The sequence below is a fragment of the Zingiber officinale genome, chromosome 7A, assembly GCF_018446385.1.
Source record: "Zingiber officinale cultivar Zhangliang chromosome 7A, Zo_v1.1, whole genome shotgun sequence".
In the NCBI taxonomy this organism is placed as follows: domain Eukaryota; kingdom Viridiplantae; phylum Streptophyta; class Magnoliopsida; order Zingiberales; family Zingiberaceae; genus Zingiber; species Zingiber officinale.
The window spans coordinates 37,011,116-37,031,616 of record NC_055998.1 but is presented as its reverse complement, the minus strand read 5'-3'; the positions used below and the strand labels follow the sequence as shown (position 1 = coordinate 37,031,616).

The following is a 20,501-nucleotide window of genomic DNA, read 5'->3' as shown; positions in this document are numbered from 1 at the left end:
TCACCTGACTTCACTCACCAGGATTTTTCTCCTGCCTAGCTTCACTCACTAGGACTTCCCAATTGCCTAGCTTCACTCACTAGGTCTTTCACCTGGCTTCACTCACCAGGATTTTTCTCCTGCCTAGCTTCACTCACTAGGACTTCCCAATTGCCTAGCTTCACTCACTAGGTCTTTCACCTGGCTTCACTCACCAGGATTTTCCTCCTGCCTAACATCCCAGTTAGGACTTCCTAGTCAAGTATCCGGTCATCCTTGACCTACTTGACTCTTCTTCAATCAACCTTGCATTGTCAAAAATCGAAATCCAAACCAAGACTCAAGCTTGGTCAACCAGGTCAACCTTGACCTGAGGAATGTTGCACCAACAAAGATCAATTCAAAAAATAACAAGTTAAGAGACCATGTATTTATTTTACCAAATAGAACAAGAGATTGGGAGATAAAAGAATCCACTAATTAATCGTATGAATACAAAATTCAGTTATTGATACTCATTGCAGTAGTAGCTCCATGGATCTTTACAAGTAATTGCAAGCTCTGTGTGGATTCTATGAATGCAATAGGAACAATACTCTTTCTCCCAACCTCTATTTTGTTTTTTTTTCCATTTCTCCCAACAAATACAATGACAAATCTAGGAAGAAACTTCCATAAATTTAACAAAAAAAAAACAAAACATTCGAAATGAGCTTTAGGGCGGCCTCCTAAAGCCAATGCTGAAAGTATTTTGTAATCCTTTTTTGCCCAAGCCAGCATTGCCCTTTTGCATCATTGCTACAAATTCATTATAGTCGATGCGTCCATCCTGCAAGATTACCATAATGAATACATCATTGCGAGATTTGTAAGTGCAAAGAAGATGGCAGTGAAATAGCATACATTATCTTGATCTACTTCTTTGATCATTTCCTCCAGCCGAACATCTTCTATACCAAACTCTTCGCAGGCTTGTTGTAGCTCGTCCGCAGTTATATAGCCACTGCTGTCTTTATCGAAATATTGGAAGGCTGCAAACAAATGGTCCTCTTTCTCTATCTTATTTAGATGCATTGTAGCAGCAATGAATTCATCATAATCTATAGTGCCGCTGTTATCGACATCTGCCTGAAATTCACATATCAACAGAGAGAAATTAATGTCATCATTGTCATCTTCAAATAACTGCGTCAGTTCCAACTAGTTTAGGTTGGCTATATGAATATCAACTCTCCATTAATAGGTTCAATTCTTCTATGTCTACGAACATCTTCCTATTATCACAATCTATTGCAACTCATTTATCGTCTATTAAAACTACATTCTAATATTAATGTATGAAATTGCAACATCTAGTATAAAATTTGCGCATGATTTAAAGAAAAGTAGACATTTTTTAGCAAACATAGACTTGCATAACAATGTAGTAACATAAAATGGGAGAAGCATAACAAACTTAATGCATTACAATTTTTAAAGGACAAACTTATCTAGAAGAAAATTGGAGGCAAGAATCTAGGGTCTTAGTTCCCGCCTATGAATCAATTTTATGTTACTATCTACAATGACTTACTTGGAAAAAGATTGGTGTTATATATTCTAAAGTAACAATGGCTGATTTTATTCGACTTTGACAGATAAGTGCAAAGTAAATGTGAACGATAATCATAGAAAACCTAACACAATAAAATCAATAACTATTACTATACAACTTACTGATTGCATCAGTGCAACAATTTCGGATTCAGTAAGATTGGCACCCACTCTTTCTAATCCAACCTTGAGTTCTTCAAAAGTTATCTGTCCACTATTATCTGTGTCTATCATCTTAAACATCTCTTTGAGTCCAGCGATTTCCTCCTCAGAGAGGTTTGAAGCAATAACCTAGATAGGAAAAGAGAAAGAGAAGGGAAATTGTAGGAAACATATCAGTCGGTGCAAAGAATGAATAGCAAATATGCATTTAGTATGCATGATGTTTTTGAGAAAAAAAAAAACTAATGGCCATATCTGCATTCATGTTCAATATTTTTCATTAAATTTTATTTTTCATTAAGCTGTACCACTGAAGTGTTGCACTTTTTTTTGGTGACTTCATTTCCATGGAAGCAATTTTCTTGAACAGTGTATCATGTAAGAAATCAGTCATGGATTAATGCATGTAGATTACGAAGTTGTCATTTAACAAATTTAATATTTCAAATACTTCAACTTAGATAAATTGACTACTTATCAACCCAAAGCAAACATCGCTTTGCAAATTCAGTGTTTCCTATGGCACTAGAACACTAAATTTTCAAGTTCAAGCCAACTTCATGGCAATTCAAAATCCAATCATATGAGATCTTGGGTCGGGTACGGCGGGGGCGCTGGGGGCGAGCGTTTCGCCTTTTGCCACAATATGAGATCTCGAGTCATTTGTGGCAAATTCAAATTCTAATTTGAGTTACTCAGTTGAAAGTTGGATCTCTATGAGTAGTCTAACTACATTCAAATTTTACAGTTTCTTTGAGACACTTGGTCAAAAACCACATTACATTAAATCCCTTTGAGTCATCTAATGCAAATTTAAATGCCACCAAGTCTTTAGAGTCACTCGGTTGATAGTCAGATCCTTTAAGTCATCTAACTAAATTTAAATTCTACCGAGTCCTTTTCAGTTGTTTTGTAAGAAAAACCACACCAAATTGAATTCCCTTGAGTAATCTGATTAAAATTCAATTGTACTCAGTCCTTTGGAGTAACTCAGTTGAGTGTTGGATCCTTTTTGAGTCATTTGATTAAATCAAAACCTACCGAGCACCTTCAAGTCGCTTGATCAGAAACCACATCATATAGGATAAATTCAAATTCCACCCAAATTGAACACCCAATTCCAAGTTGCAAGCTTGTCAGCATGTCTTGCACCACTACTCAAGTTCAGAACCAGAAATATGCTTGAGTCTTCAAGCCTATCGCTAAGCCTCGGACAGGCTCCCCCACTAATCTCTACCAAATTTCTCAAACTATTCTAGACATTCCAAGTTTTACTTTCCATGTAACGAATGCCATAATAATAAAATGTGTTGCATAATTGATGATTATTTCTTTGGCTCTTTAATAGAAGATTCTATAAATTTATTTAAAAAAAAGGTAGATCCGCTACCTTAGCGGTCCCCCTAGTGCCGGCCCCACGGATATGGAGGGAGGTTCATGCAGGTACACAGGCCATAGGCGCATGACGGGGTAAACTCCAGGTCGTCAGTTCCTGAGAATCGACCCCTGACCATTACGCCAGAGATACCATGCGCCCACCGTCTGTACTATGCCCTGGGGGCACTATAAATTTATTTAAAGATAATTAACGGGAGGACCTTGTCTCTATCTTAACTTTTAGAACCCACACAAATAATAAAGCCCATCACATGGGTGAAACATTTATTTGCAAGCTTCAAAATTACAATGTTTGGAGCAGCAGAGACTTACCCTGAGGGCCATCTTCTTGAGTTTATTCATTGCTGAAAATTGTTTCAAGCGAGTGAGGACTGCAGAATCCAGAGGCTTATCTGGAGCCACACCATCTACCTGGACCCAAGGATGGCCTGGAAAGTAATTGTATTATGTAAGTGCCATTTTAACTGAAGTGAAAAAGCAGGCTGACTTATCATATCTACTTCTGGGAAACAAAAATGGTAGTTTGCAGCTATGTACAAAACTCACATAGAACTTCATGGGCGGTCAACCGCTTCTTGGGGTCTCTAACAAGCATCCTCCTTACGAGATCCTTTGCACTTTCTGAGATGCTAGGCCATGGATCAGACTCAAAATCAAGTGTTCCATGCAAAACCTCCTCAAATATGCCTTGCTCGGATTCTGGGAATTGAATCATAGGGTTGAAAGAGTAGGAATATATATACTAATAGTAAGAGTGTCAACAAATAGCTTTGAAGTGGCTCGACAATAGAACTGAAAATTAGTCAGGACAAATTCTCACCAGCCCAAAATGGAGGCACGCCACTAAGAAGAATGTAGATGATTATTCCAGCACTCCAAACATCCGCTTCTGGACCATAGAACTTCTTCAGGACTTCTGGTGCAACATAGTAAGGGCTTCCAACCACATCATTGAATTTTTCTCCTGAAAATGAATATATTCCAGTCAGAAATCAGCTAAATAAGGTGAAATTCTTCCCACACATTGTCTTATAGAAGCTAATAAACCTACTGAGAATCTATAACTGACATTTCTATATATCAAACAGAGTTATTTTTCTCGAGGTATACATGTGTATATGGAGAATGATCGAGTGATCTTGTCTTGAAATTCTTGATCAATATTTTAAATACTAAATGTCAAGTTGACTCACATGGAACAAGACCAATTGACTCTTATGGAGCAGAAATAAAGATGAACATCTAAGAAGGAAATTTGCAGAATTATCTTTGATGCAATAATGTGAATTGGACCTATAGTTAGCTTTAACTACTAAACTTCCATTGTGAGCCATCCTTGACGCTCACTATCTGACTTTGAAGTAAAAAATATCATTACCAATGTTGTTTGTGCACCATCTTCTAATGATGACACATTTGTCAGGACAAACATCACTCATGCTAATTATTTTCTGATTCACCATGTTATAGTGTGACAAGCCAACAAGTTTTCTAACAATCAGAGAAACAATTCAAAAAATTTTGTGGAATAAAAACAAGAATGTATACAAGAAATGAGTGAACAACTGATTTGGATAGCTCTTTATTCTCACCAAGACGTAGGATTGATACTAACTTGAGATCCCCTGAAACCTTATTCACTACTATGATGTTTCTAAAATGATCATGAAATATGGCAGCTTGCTGATGGACTATGAACATCCACCTTGCAAATGAAAATAAAAAAAAAAATTGTTTTAAATAGTCTAACATATCAACAAACAGATTCATTCATTCTCCTCCATTTTGTTCAATGTCGATCTGAGTTCAACTTTTAACACATGCTCGATCAAGGGTGAATCTGAATTTATCTAAAAATGCTTATTTGCAAAACCAACAAGCAGGAGTACTTCAAGGAGTTCATTTGTAGAAGGAAAGAAATATTACCAGGTCGAAAGAATATTGACAATCCAAAGTCAATGGTCTTAAGAGGAGCATCCTCCATCTGGTTTACAAAAAGAAAATTTTCTGGCTTAAGATCCCGGTGCATGACGCCCATGGAATGGCAAGCTTCTACTACTCCAACGATCACCCTCGCGAGCTCTGCGGCCTTCCTCTCTGTGTAGTGGCCCTTCTGGATGATCCTATCGAAGAGCTCCCCACCTGCACACAGCTCCATGACCAAATGGACCGCCACTGCGTCTTCGTAAGCCCCTTTGATGGAGATGACACTGGGGTGGCCGGACAAGTGGTGCATTATTTGGATCTCTCTCCGCACATCCTCGACATCGTCCTTGGTGACCAGTTTTCGCTTCAAGATCGACTTGCAAGCGTACTCCTTTCCAGTTGCCTTCTCCGCACACAAAAATGTGGTACCAAATTGCCCCTGGCCAAGCTTCCTTCCTAAGCTATAAATCTCCTTCAAGTTATCGGTCTTGCGCTTCAACACTGATCCGGCCTGAAGGCCGGCGGAGCTCTCAATCCTCTTTAACTGGATCGGCTTCTTCGAAGAATCCGCCGGCGCCGCGTTCCCGAGGACTTCGGGGACTTCTGAGGGCTTCGAATCGGCTCCGCCGATCTTGATGGGTTCGGGAGCATCTGTGGCGACTACCGAAGAAGATTTCGGGGAATCGATGCCGGCGGCCGGGGGGAGAGGCTCGTTCTCGGATCGGGGGCGCCAAATGGTAGCTGAAACTGATTGGAAGAAGCCATTTTTCGTCAGGCTCGGCCCGACGCATGTGTTGCCCATGAGATCCGCCGCTCAAATCCCTCCTATCTCGCTCTTCAGCATCCGATTTGGGGGACCCTCAACGAGCATCCAAGATCTACTAACAGCTCAAACCTCACCGCTACAACACCACAATCCCAGCATCGAGCCGCAACCACAGAGGGAGAAAAAGCTTCCAAATCCAGAAACACAGGTAACAATCAGAACTTGCTAACCAATAACAGGAACAAATGATCAATAGAGGTAAAAAATGCTGGAAAACTTGAATCTTTGATTAGGAACGATAGTGAAACTGGACAAGAACAGCCAAAAAGATCTCGCAATTTTCAACGGAAAAGGTAACTCGAAGAAGACGGATGGATTGGATAATAAAGAACTAGGAAGAGGGCAAAGATCGAGATGATGGAAAGCGGAAGCAGGAACCCGTCAAGAAATCAAATGCCCATCCAATCCGCCTGCTCGATAGCGAATTGCCACAAGACGAAGTGGAGGAAACGACGCCGAAATAAAGATAAAAAAAAAAAATGAGCTCTGTTGTTCACTCTTATGCCCCTCCTTAACTTTGCATTACCAACCCCGTACAAATTATATTTACCAAGCGAAATAATTTGAATTAGACGCCTGTAGTTTATTTCGTGTCAGATTTTGCAAATTAAACTTCTATTAAATCCATCCTATCCAAATCAAAAACTTAATTAGAATTTTGATGATAATTTTGATATCATTTTTATAAATCTTTTAAGATGGTTTAATGTCAATTGACTTTTTAATTATCTACGAAAAATCTCAATATTTAGTTATATTTTAATCTAGGAATGATAAGTGAAGTATAAGGTATCAAATTTTGAAAATAAAAATTTATAAATGCAATAAAATGGAATATAATTGAATGAAAAAAAAAAAATTCTTTCTACGATTGGCTGACCTAAAAGTGTGTCAAGTGGATCTAGCATGTTAAGGTGGACTAGGTTAAAGTGGTTAATTGAATTGGAATAAAACAAATGAAATGATCAAGCAAACTAAATTGAATAGGTAAGTCAAATTGACTTAGTCGAAAAAGCAAATCAAATGAGTTTAGCAGACTAGATCTAGTCAACACAAAAATGAGGTAAAGGATTTAGGGTTTGTCAAAAATAAATAAATTGACCTTTCAAAAGAATTCAACAAATTAGAGGATCTATTTCACAATCTATACCTATTCAACTTTCAAAATGGATTGAATATAAGGATAGTAATAAAGTGAGACAAGTAAATTTATCATTTCAATGTTTACTCTCGAATTATATCCTCGTCTCCATCTCCGATTCTATTTAATTGGAGAATACACATATTTGACTATGCGATGATTAAATCTCTATCTATATCTATGATTTAAATATTCATTGCCCATTAACTTGGTAAAAAGATTTTCAATTTTCAACACTACATATAAATATTAATATTAACTACACAATAAACATATAATAACATTAATAATTTAAAATTTAATAAAATGGAACAAATAAGACTCCATCATTATTGTAATTATCATAGCGGATTTGAAGATGAAGTTTAGAGTTTAAAATTTAGGGTTTAAGATTTAGGATGAAAATTTGAAAAAAAAAATCTTGAAATTTAATCCATAGCTAAAAAGGCTTATCGAACGGTATCTATGTTGGATTTTCTAATGGAAAAAATGAGGATCCCTTGGCTGAAATTTTGAATACGTCAAGAGAAAAGGAAAAAAGAAAATAATTATATAAGTTTAAATTTAAATGTCTATCTAGGAAAAAGTTGAAATTAAGACGGATATAAGTGCTATTTCTCAAATTTCAAGGATACTTGTGAGTACATTGTGAATAAAAAAGCAAAGGATAATTGATGATGGGAAACTGAAAATAAACCCCCCAAAATTATGAGTTTCACTTTCACACACGGAAGGTGTAGGAAGCAAAATTAAGAGGACTTGCAACTGAAAAAGGGTACAACGGTCATTTCATTGGTTGGAAATCGGCTTCGTCCTCATGTCTGACCGGAGCAAACGGCAGACGCGTTTTCGGAAGTTGACTTAGCTGCCTCCTACTAAATAAATCATATATTTTTAAAACTACAGCCAATTTTTAATAAATAAATCATTGCCTAAGTTTTAGGCTTTCCCACTAAATTAGACATCCTAATTTGAAATTTCCTAAAATGCAAATATTCTGTCACTTTCGTTTTTGCCAATGCAGACTCTGTCAGCCAGACTTAGTTCGGATCCGTAACCGAGTCAATGGATTCATACAGGCCGAAATCAAAATCGATCCTTTTGAGACTGAGCCGGTTATGATTTTGACTTCAAATTAACCATAAAGCAATGAATGATTTGTACGGCCGTTATTTATTTATTTATTTATTTTTGGATTTATCATTGGGTATTGGAACCGTCAGGTAATCATGATTTCAACAATTGAGAGAGTTTTTTAAAAAAAAAAAATATTTAAAAATATTTAATTATTTTTTATCAATAATTATGATTTAATATTCACATAAATAAACCGTTCATTTTAACACTTTCACATAATCTTTTCTACTCTCGTACCTAGTTTTAAAATTTTAATTGCTTTCCACTTTAATTCTCCAGAAACGAGTTCCATCTCGATCATCAAAGAGTAAAAAAATAGTCACTCTGAATATAGATCTCGATGACTTTCAATTATAGTCTCTGAACTATGATATAATGATAGGACATTCAAGTCCTCTCAAATGGATTTAGTGATTAACGCATAAGGTGTTATCATAATAAGATTTAAGGTTCGAATCTCGATAAAACTGAGATAAATACCTCCCTTATGTGCTAGTCACTATTCCAAAGGCTAGTAGTCGCCCGTGATTTACCTCCTCCGTGTTGGTCTTGGGACGGGTTGGCAGAGGCGTTGAGGGCGAGTGCATTCGCCTTTTTGCCATAATGATAGGACATTCAAATTATCACCCGGGTATTTACGATTCGACTTCCAACTATGATAATTTACAAGAATTTTTTCTCTAAATGAGGCACGTAACTAAAGGACACTGGGCTCCTAGGCTATCTGCTGCGAGCGCTTTCCAATTTACCTTGATAGTTAGTGGAAAACTTCCATGGGACCAAATCGATCACTCAAGCTCGACGTTACCTATCCTAATTAATCATTTTTTTTCAATTATCAATACCTAAGACATAATGAAATTTTTAAAGATTTGAAATATCATATTTTAAAATAGCCTAGTTTTAGAAGGGAAGCCTTAACGTAACGGTAAAATTGTTATCATATGATCAAAAGGTCACGGGTTCGAATCATAAAAATAACCTCTCCTAAAAAATAGGATAAGATTATGTACAATGGATCCTTTCTCGAAACCCTGCATGACGAGAGCGCTTCGTGCATGGATTGCTTTTTTTTTTTTTTAAAAAAAAAAATAGCCTAGTTTTCAAAATGACACATCGAATCAAACGAGACTGGATCCACTAATCTATATTTTATGAATAAGGCAATGATCTATTTATATGTATTAGTAAAAATTAATAATCTCCATATATTTTATAGATAGAGACTATTAAGAGCATCCATATCAATTTTTTTTTATTACTATATCTAAAATTTAGGGTAAATGACTCATTTTATTAAATTTAGATAATCATTTTTCACTACACACTATATCAAATACCTTAAAATTTTCATCATCCTTAATTTTTTATTATTTTCTTCTCTTTCTTCTATTTTTTATTATTATATTTATTGAATGAGTGGAAAGAGAGAGATTGAGTGGAAGGAGAGAGATTAAAAAGAAATATTATTTTATTTTTATGGTAGAGGTTTCATTCTCTAAATTTAAAGAATCACTATTTATCAAATCTAAATTTAAGGAACAGATAGGATAACTAATGTAGAGGATTTTTAATTAACCTATCTAAAATTTAAAGTAAAATCTTTGAATAGGGTAATTGATGTGGATGTGGATGCTCTAATCCCTACTAATACATATAAAGGATAATCCTCTAGTCCGCAGAAAGCAGACAAAAGGATTCAACTAGAATAAAACACCTGACCGAATTTGAAATATAATATTTGAGAACATAGTTGTAAAATGGGGAACCGGATCCTTTGGCCGCTTTTTACGGTTCAGGAGATGATCCCTTTGCATGTATTGGCGGGGATGAATGACCTTCACTTATTTTATAAATAGGGGTCATCTATCCCATTAATGTATGCAAAGAAACCATTTCTTAGACCGTAAAAAAATGATTTAGAAAATCTACTCTCGTAAAATGGACACAATGGTTGAAAACCAGCATCGTTCTCATGTTTGACTCTAGATGGGATCCTCTTATTTAAAAATTATGGATAAAAGGATGATGTATCATGATTTATAAATTATAATGAATCTTATTTATTTAAATAATAAGATCCATCTAAATAAATCCATCTATAAATTATAGACGAGAGAATCTCGCCCTACTTTGACTCACGCAAAGGGACCAACGGCAGACGCGCTTTCCGAAGTTGAATTGGTTGCCTCATAATAAATAAATAAATAAATAAATCATATATTATTAAAACTACAGCCATTTTTAAAATCATTTGCGTAAGTTTTACTAAATCCCACTAAATTAGGCATCCTAATTTGGAATTTCCTAAAATGCATATATTCTAGGGCAAAAATTTAAAAGAGCGCTCTGTTTTTATTAAATTGTCAAACTTTTTTATTTATTATTTAAAAAGCAACCCCACTCAGTCATCATCGTATATTTTATTTTTCAAAATTATTCTTACTTTTAACATTATTATAAATTTATAAATGTGTAGTTGCTAAATAATTATAGATCCAACAGTTACTATATTAAGAATATAATTAAAATCTTATATTAGAAAAATATGTTAAAGGTTATAGATTTAAAAGGATGAAGATATCTCTATTTATAAGAAATTTTTTAGGTAAAGTCTAAATATAAAATTATGAGGGTTTAGGTCTAAAGTGAATAATATTATATTATTATAGAGATATATGATTTTTTTTTAGTTTCAACAGTGAAAATAGGGATGCAAATGAGTCAAGTCGCTCAATCAAAGCTTGACTCGAGCTCGGAGTTTACCGAGCTCGAGCTGACTCGTTTAATATTCGAGCCGATCTCGAGCTCATTTAATACTGGCTAGAAGGCTCATTGAGCTTGTTCAAGCCTGACTAATTTAATAGTCTAATATTTTAAATAATTACTACTTTATAACTAAAAAATAAGTTAAGGAGCTTTTTGTTTTCATCAATTAGAGTTTGAAATCCCTCCATTAGAGTAAATCATTGCTTTATTTTCATCATGAAGAAATTTTTTACCTTTGATTTCCAAAAATCAAAGCTTCCAATTGTGAATGGTGGAGAGTGCTCGGATATCATATCCGAATCCATCTTGATACTCCATTTTTGAACTTGAGCTTCTTGAATGATAATTTCTTAACTCATTGAAATTATGGCTTCAAGCTTCAATTTCTTCTTCTTCCTCTAGCTCATTGCTCTTTCAGTGACTAGTCCAAAAAGAGCGGCATTTCTCTGATACCACATGTTAGGACACTCTGAAAGTTAGAGGAGGTGAATAGCTTCTTTCGCTTCGCCTTGTTGATGTTGCAGCTGATAACTCAAAGCAATGCTATCTCGTTAGATTTTACTTCGTATCTACCTCCTTGAGATGACTAATCCAAAGGTCCACTCTCCTCACTCATATATACACTATGAAAACCTCCTTTTAGGATGTGAAGAAGCCACGCACAATCTTAACATGAGAAATACAATGAGAAATACAACAAGAATAAGGAAAGTAAATATAACAATGAAAAACCTTACTTTTCAACTTTTGTTACTCTGGATTGCCTCTTGAGGTTTGAAAAGTGCAACAACACTTTTCTTTCAAAAGCTCAATGACTAACGAAGAAGGTCAGAGAAGAAGAAGTGAGTTGAATCTTCGTGAAATCCTTTATATCACGTTGATTTAAAGCTCCCAACCAATTGGTCTTACCCTCAATCAATTGCCACGTCAGATCAGATCAAATTCAGTCGTCTAAACCATGCAACATCTCTTTTCTGCTTCTCCCAATTGATTGATTTAGGATGAATCAATTGGTTAATTGATTCCCCAACTCTTTGTGTTTTCATGAACTAACCCTTAATTGATTGCCCTAATCAATTGTCATGATTGATTGCCCCAATCGATTCCACCTCTTCATGACAAACTGTTGCCCAATCGATTAGCAATGGTTGAATCAATTAGGCTAATCAATTCAACCTTTGTTACCATAAATTTCCTTCGTGAAGCTCCCAATCAATTGAGCTTTCTTCCCAATTGATTCAACACTGCCTAATCAATTGAACCAATAGATTAGAGATGCAAAAATAGATTGCCTAATGGATTCTAACACCTGTGCTCTTGAAAATTAAGTCCTAATTGATTGCATAATTGATTAGCTTAGGGTCAATTGGTTGCCCCAATTAATTAACCAACTTTAACTTGCTTAATTTATGTTTAGGGTTCCCTTGTCTAATATCCGATCAACCGTGATCTCTGTTGGAACTTCTTCAAGTCTGTTCAACTTTTGACCCACTTTGACTTTACATCTCATGTCAACTTTTTATTGGACTTTTGATCACCAAGTGTAGTCTTCCTTTACTCACTTGGATTTTCTTCTAGCCTAACCTTAGTCAGGACTTTCCCTTACCAACATACGGTCCTCCTTGATCTACTTATACTTTTTCTTTACTTAACCGTAGTTAGGACTTCCTTTGCCAACGTGCGGTCCTCTTTGACCCACTTAGACTTTCTTTTATCTAACCACAGTTAGGACTTTCCTTTGCGAATGTGCGGTCCTCCTTGACCCACTTGGATTTTTCTTTGCTTAACCGTCGAGTTAGGACTTTGCTTTGCCTAACCTGTAGTTAGGACTTTACCTTTGCCTAACCCTTGATTTAGTTCTTTATCTTGCCTAACCTTCAGTTTGGACTTTCTCAATCAAGTATTCGATCCTCCATAACCTACTTGACTTCTCTCTCCCATATTGTCGAGTATCTGGTCAATCTTGACCTACTTGACCTCTTTTTCACATATTGTCTAAACATCGAAACTCAACCTCGAATACACTCGAGCTTAGTCAAACTAGTCGGCCTTGACCCAAGGACGATAGCACCAACAATCTCCCAATAACATTAAATACAAGTGAAATGTTAGGAAGATGAATAAAGCTCAAGATATTGATTTAGTGCATATATTTGAGTTTTAGTTTCATTAAAACAAATAATTATATGAAGTCCAAATATGGAAAAAGATAATGTGTAAGTCATGTGCATTTAACCCAAAAATTATGGTGGGGAATTTGGTTTGAAAATCATTTAAAAAATATTTTTAAAAATCTTGGTGAAGTCTATTTGTTGATAGGAATCAACATTACTTAGGTCGATACAAAGTTAAAATGAAACATAGGAATCACCATTGCTTAGGTTGATAATTAAAGTGAAAGATTAAAGTTTTTAATGGTTTCAAACTTTATGTCATTCTTTGAAAATAAGATGTATTTTCATAGAAAACTATTTTTTTTCTAATAGTATTTATCATAAGTAATGTCTATATGAAATTTTGGGATTTTTACAAAATCATAGAATTACTTATGCATTTTTGAAATTTAGTCTGAAAATTAAAATATAGCTTTTCAGAGTAGTAGTCGACTGATGCAAAGCATCAATCAAATGATGACTATGTTTTTTACTAAAATAGGTTATTTCAATCATTTTAAGCTCACGTTTAAACACTTTAATTAGCCCTAACCTTCTGATATGCTTGAATAAATATTCAAAGGTAATTTTCTTGGTGAAAATTAGAAAGGGAATTTAAAAGAGGAAAATTAAAAAATTGTGATGTTGGAAATAACTTGAATGGATCTTGAGAAACGATTTTTAATATATGCCAAAGGGAGGAATGAAGGGTGATGCGGTGATTAGGGGGGAGGCCTCACCCTGTTGTCACGGTGGAGGTCAAAGTCAAGAGGATCAATGGGTGGACGGTGTTAGCCGGTCGGGTGAGGCATATTCCGACCACAGGTTAAGCACCGACCCACCATCTCCGACACGGAGTAATCAAATCGACGCTCAAGGGATGCGCAGAAGCCGAGTCGAGTGGCTCCTCCACTCGGCCTAGCAGCAGACTCAACATCAGAGCACACAGACAGTGAACTACCCACCGAGTGGCTATCGCGCTCGACCCATCAATCGAGCATATGGATAGTGGGCTTCCAGACGAGCGACCTGTTGGGACTTTCGGGCCGCAAAAACCGCTTTTTACGTTGCGGAAACCCCGAAGTCTTACCACCGAATCCGTGTGAAGATTAAAAATTTTACATGTATATGTTTGTAATCCTAGATCTACCTTAGATCTACATGAAAGAAAATATACATTTGATGCGAAGCCCTTCGCTTATCCCGCTCGTCCAAGGTCCGTCGGATCTCAAGTGTGTTCAAGTGTACACACCTCTATGGAATATCCACATGGACAAGAGATGGAAAAACACTTAGAGTGTGCTAGCACTCTTAAGGTGTTTCGGCCAAGGAGGAGGAGAGGGAGAGAAGAGAAGAGATGAGGAAGAAGAAGGAGTGAATGAATCATAAAATTGTAACCCACACAATCATGTGGCTGGCCACATCATGAGGAGTTTTAAACTCCATGGAATACCAAGAGTCATGACTCTTGGTATCCTTCATGAGGTGGCACACACATAAGCCAACCTTGATAATGTGTGATATGGGTTATGTTTCATGGATCCCCGATAAGGAAGGGAAAGGAAATAACCAAACAAAGAAGATAGATCAATATTGGTCAGGATATACCTCAAAGGAGGTAGGCCAATATCGGCCGAAATATACCTCAAAAGAGGTAGGCCAATATTGATAAGCATATTCCTCGAAGGAGGTAGGCCAATATCGATCGGGATATTTCTCGAAGGAGGTAGGCCAATATCGATCGGGATATACCTCAAAGGAGGTAGGCCAATATCGGCCGGGATATACCTCAAAAGAGGTAGGTCAATATTGATAAGCATATGCCTCAAAAGAGGTAGACCAATATCGGTCGGGATATACCTCAAAGGAGGTAGGACAATATCGGGTAGACCAATATCGGTAGGCATATACCTCAAAGGAGATAGGCCAATATCGGCCGAGATATACCTCAAAAGAGGTAAACCAATATTGATAAGCATATGCCTCAAAGGAGATAGATCAATATCGGTCGGGATATACCTCAAAGGAGGTAGACCAATATCGGCCGGGATATACCTCAAAAGAGGTAGGCCAATATTGATAAGCATATGCCTCAAGGGAGGTAGACCAATATCAATCGGGATATACCTCAAAGGAAGTATGCCAATATCGGTCGGGATATACCTCAAAAGAGGTAGGCCAATATTGATAAGCATATGCCTCAAAGGAGGTACACCAATATCAGCCAGGATATACTTCCTAGTGAATAGACCAGTGTCGACCGAGACATGCCTTTAAGAAGGAAAGTCAATATCGACCGGGTTGACTAATACCTTGAAAAGATACTTGATAAAATATAGCCCAGTGCTAACTAGAATAATAAACATAAAGGAGCCCGGGCATGCACTACCCCAGGAGCCTCATGAGAGGTAATAATAATTGATCAAACCTAGTTACGTCCAGCTTCAACTGATACAAGGAACATTAGTACATTAAGTTATCTATGATATAGCAAAAACAAGAGGGGCAAGTAGGAACGATAGAGACACTTTAAAGGACTTGTGGAACAGGATAGAAGTAAATATTTTAAATAAAGTAGTTAATGAAGATATTTGCAGTATATGTTTATATAACAGGTGTTATATATTTTGGTGGGAAATGTATTTTTAGACTATTTCGCAGGTACTAGACGACAAAGAAGGTACATCTGGGGTACAAAAAAGATTCCTTAAAAGTCATTTACCACAAGTACACAGCTTACGTCATCTCATAACAAACTCTAACAAACCGGGGTCCACTTCATGACGACGGAGGTTATATGAAGTGGTATAAAAAGGGGAATCCTCTCCGTTGGCTGGGTAAGTTCACATCATTGCGCACATTCAGAATCCTAATTTTCAACTAATGTTCATCTCCTTCTTCTTCTTCCTTTCTTCCACACTAAGAGATATCACTAACTTGAGCGTCGGAGGGCCTAGTTAGGGATTCCCACCCCGGTCTTAGGTCACTGACGATAGTGTTGGCTGGTCTCTTGTGCGCAGGAAGTCTTGGAAGTTCCGAATCCGGGTTCTCTTCGGTCAGATCTCTCTCTTGTTATTAGATCTTCTCGCAAGGAAGGCATTCGGGGACTCTACTCTTCTCGATCCGCTTTGGGTTTCTCGGATTGGTGTTCTACAGGTATTATTCTCCACTAGCGGTAGGTTTTTTCTCTCGGCTCTCCGTCTTGCCCAGCTTCTCAGACAGAATCAAATTTGGCGTCGTCTATGGGAAATTCACCTGAATCTGAGACTACAAGATAGAAGAGGCCATAAAATCAAGCCTACTCACCATTAGCTGTGAGGATCTAGATTTCCTCATTAATTCTCATGTACAAAAAGCCTTGCAACAACAACAACAACTTCAAGCGCATACTGGAGCTACCTTGCCAACAGCTCATAATCCAGCGATTTCAACTACTGAGCACCGGAAGGGAAAAGAACCAGAAGAAGAAGAACATGCTGTTGGTGCAATCATGCCCTGGAAGTTTCAATGTGTTGACAATTATTTAAGTTTAGGTTAATACGTTGGATCTAACATACAGTGTGAGTTTGCAGGAGAAGTTCTTGCAGGTCGGAAGACCGGATGCAAGGCAAGAGAAGTCCAAGAAGGTCGAGGACTGGATTCTTGGCAAAAGAATCCTTGCAGGTTAGAAGACCGGATGTAAGACAAGAGAAGTCCAAGAAGGTCAAGGACCGGATTCTTGGCAAGATAAGTTCCTGCAGGTCATAAAGCTGGATGCATGATCCCTCACGTATCAGAAATCGATTGGAAAAATGATTTAGGCACGACTATGAGGCAGAATGTCTCTGGATCGATCAGTCGATCGATTGGAAGGAAGCCAATCGATCAGCTGATCGATTGGGAAGGACCTACGCAAAGCACAGAGTGCTTCTGGATCGATCAGCCGATCGATTGGGGAAAACCAATCGATCGAGCGATCGATCCAGGAAGCTTCTGTGCGAAGCACAGAATGCTTCTGGATCGATCAGCTGATCGATTGGGGAAAACCAATCGATCCAACGATCGATTCAGGAAGCTTCTGTGTGACGCACAGAATGCTTCTGAATCGATCGACCGATCGATTGGGGCAATCCAATCAATCGAGTGATCGATCCAGGAAGCCTCTGTGCGAAGCACAGATTTCCCTTGGATCGATTAGCCGATCGGTTGAGGTTACTCAATTGATCGGGCGATCGAATCACAAAGCTGCGAACTCACGAGCAGTGGTCTGAATCGATTCAAGAATTGCACCGATTGATTCAAACTCAAGTGAAGCAATCTAAGCCGTTGATCGTAACACGATGGTTTCCAACGGATACTTATGAATCGATCCAAATATGATTCCGATCGATTCACGGCGACGACTACGTGAGAAATGGCTAGTTTTCTCAACGTTTAAAGGCATGGAAGAAAAAGAAAAGAGACAAGAAAAAACAAATAGATACTGTTTCATTGCTCTCCAAGGTCTCAACTTTCTCAAGTGCTCAAGATCTTCAAAAGGTGCTCAAGTTTAGAATCTCCCGCTCGCTACTTTCTCAAATCTCACTCAGTGAAGAAGAAGCCTTTCTAAATCCTGTAATCTTTCTTTTCTTCTTCATTGTGGTGAGTGTGATCCTTTACTTTAGAGAGGGAGAGTTGTAACCGTGTAAGGTTTCTCCACCTTCAGTGTGATTCCGAGAAGGAGGGTTTTGATAGTGGAAGAGTGTGAGTGGTGTGGATCCTTGGACTAGTCACCTCCTTGAGGAGGTGGATACCAAGTTGTTGGGTTCTTCGGGCCGTGAAAACCGCTTTTTCGCGTCGCGGAAACCCCGAGTCACCCAAAGCCATAGACCCGTGCAAAGATTCGTAAACAAAACTTTTCGAAAAACTTTTTTTCTTGTACGAGTTTGTAAAACTTTAGATCTACACTAGATGAGAGTTATACCTTCGAAGCGAAGCCCTTCGCGTTCCCGCTCGTCCAAGAAATTGCCGGATCTCTAGACCGTCAAGTGTCGGTCCTCTAGAAGTATCCACACGGACACGTAGGTGGAGAAAACCTCACACAAAGGTGTGCTAGCACCTTGGTGAGATTCGGCCAAGCAAGGAGGAGAGGGAGAGGGAGAGCTTGAGAGGAAGAAGGAGGAAGAATCACCACACTTGAATGAAAATGAATTCACACCCATTCACAAAGTGGCCGACCACTTTCATCTAGAGTAACTCCCCATTAAATGCAATTAATGTGAAGTTAATAAGAAAATGGCTTTGTAACTTCCATGAGGTGGCATCCATGATGATGTGGAATATCATCATTAGTCCACCTAATGCCAACTCACCAATGAGGTGGCAAAAGGTCAAGTCAAAATTGACCTTTGGTCTTCCAACTCTAGTCAAGTCAAACTTGACCCAATCTCTACCATGGTTGATCTAATCCAACCATTTGATTCGAGCCAACTTAATATAATGAATCTAATTCATTAAATTAAATTAATTTAATAAGTCATAATCTAAATTAGACTCATTAAATACATGAATCAACTTGAGTCGAACTCAAGTTAGCCCAATTAGGATTACTCTTAATCCAATTTGATTCATCAAATGAATCTAATCCTCTTGGTTCATCATATGAACCTAATCTCCATCTAATTGTCCTAAGTGTGTGACCCTATAGGTTCTTGTAACGTTGGCAATGCCCTAAACCCATTTAGGAGCATAAGTAATGAGCGGTATCTAGCAACACATCATTACTACCCAAGTTACAAGAATGTCGAGATCCGACATCACCTTGTGACTACCAATTGTGACTACTCACAAAATAATGACAAGTGTCCTTCTATCCTAGACATCTAGATTGATCAATGTGAGGCATAGACCGTGTCATCCTCTGACCAATCTAAATCTTGAACTCCAAGTAGACTCACTAAATCAAATGAGCTTAATATCCTATATTGACTCATTTGGGCATGACCATGCACTTCGTGGTCTCACTGTATCAAGAATACCGATGTCTCTCCCGTCATATAGGAGGGATAGATCCCATCTACATCACTCACATCCCTCTGCATAATTCGTTACATACCCAGTAATCGCCTTTATAGTCCACCCAGTTACGGGTGACGTTTGACGAAACCAAAGTACATAACTCCTTATGTAGGGAACCATGGTGACTTCAGGTCTAAGGACTAGTAGTCATACTAATAGCCACATGAGAAAGTATATGACACTCATATAACGATCCACGATACTTTCTCATGGCGGGTCATTCAGTATACATTTTCTAATGCATACCCATGTGTCAACTTGATATCTCTATATCCATGACTTGTGAGATCAAGTCATCGAGTTGACCTACATGCTAGTCTTATTGGATTAACATTGTCCCTGAATGTTAATACTCAACTAGGAATGATTTAGAGTAGTGTTCCCTATATCATCTCACTATCGATTCAACCAATCGATTGATATAGGTAAGAACCTTCTACTCAAGGACGTTATTATACTTAGTTTATTTGGCACCAATACAAGTAAGTATAATAACCAAAAACCAAATGCCTTTATTTATATAGAATATGATACAACAAGTCCAAAATACAATCATCAAATGATTGGCTCTAGGGCTCTAGCTAACATATATGTGCTTGTTATTATATTAGGATTAAGAGCACACACTTCCATAATAATTGAGGTATTTGTTCCTTTATAAAGTCAGTATAAAAGAAACAACCTCAAATAGTCCTACTCAATACACTCTAAGTGTACTAGTGTAATTATATAGTCAAGATAAACTAATTTCTAATTACACTACGACCTTCCAATGGTTTGTTCCTTTCCATTTTGGTCGTGAGCTACTGTTTATGATTTATAAGGTATTGATAACATCATCTTCTGTATGTGGCATCACATACTATGTTATCTACAATATAAATTAATTGAACAACTACAACTAAATGTAGACAATTTGACCAAATGTGATTCTTTATTCAAAATAAATGTTTACAAAAGCTTAGACTTTCAGTATACACTCTAACAGATGCATTAATAATCAAGACCGTGATAGTCAATTACACTGTTTCTCGTACCTTTATTGACACTGGTAGTTCTGTCAATATTATCTTTAAGAAGGCTTTTGATCAATTACAGATCGACCCGAGCGAGCTTCAACAGATGGTAACTCCTCTATATGGATTCACGAGTAATGAAGTACAACCGCTTGGTCAAATAAAGCTAGCTATATCTTTGGGGGAGGAGCCCCTAATGAGAACAAGAAGGTCTTATTTTATGGTGGTGGATGCCCCGTCTTCTTATAATGTGATACTGGGTCGACCGACCTTAAATGAGTTTAGGGCAGTCGTTTCTACTTTCTGTCAAAAAATTAAATTTCCTGTTGATGATCAAGTCGGAGAAGTACGAGGTGATCAGAAGA

General features: G+C 37.3%; 1 protein-coding gene across 1 annotated transcript; it reads right to left on the bottom strand.

The window, feature by feature from the left end:
- Positions 1 to 435: 435 nt before the first annotated feature.
- On the bottom strand, positions 436 to 6,339 carry LOC122001326 (calcium-dependent protein kinase 10-like). Its single transcript, XM_042556015.1, has 7 exons — positions 5,059 to 6,339; positions 3,953 to 4,096; positions 3,679 to 3,831; positions 3,445 to 3,560; positions 1,696 to 1,863; positions 883 to 1,107; positions 436 to 808 (listed from the first exon to the last, which is right to left on the bottom strand). Exons 1-7 carry the CDS (start codon positions 5,858 to 5,860, stop codon positions 695 to 697), a joined length of 1,722 nt encoding a protein of 573 aa, XP_042411949.1. The 5' UTR covers positions 5,861 to 6,339; the 3' UTR covers positions 436 to 694.
- Between the last annotated feature and the right edge of the window lie 14,162 nt (positions 6,340 to 20,501).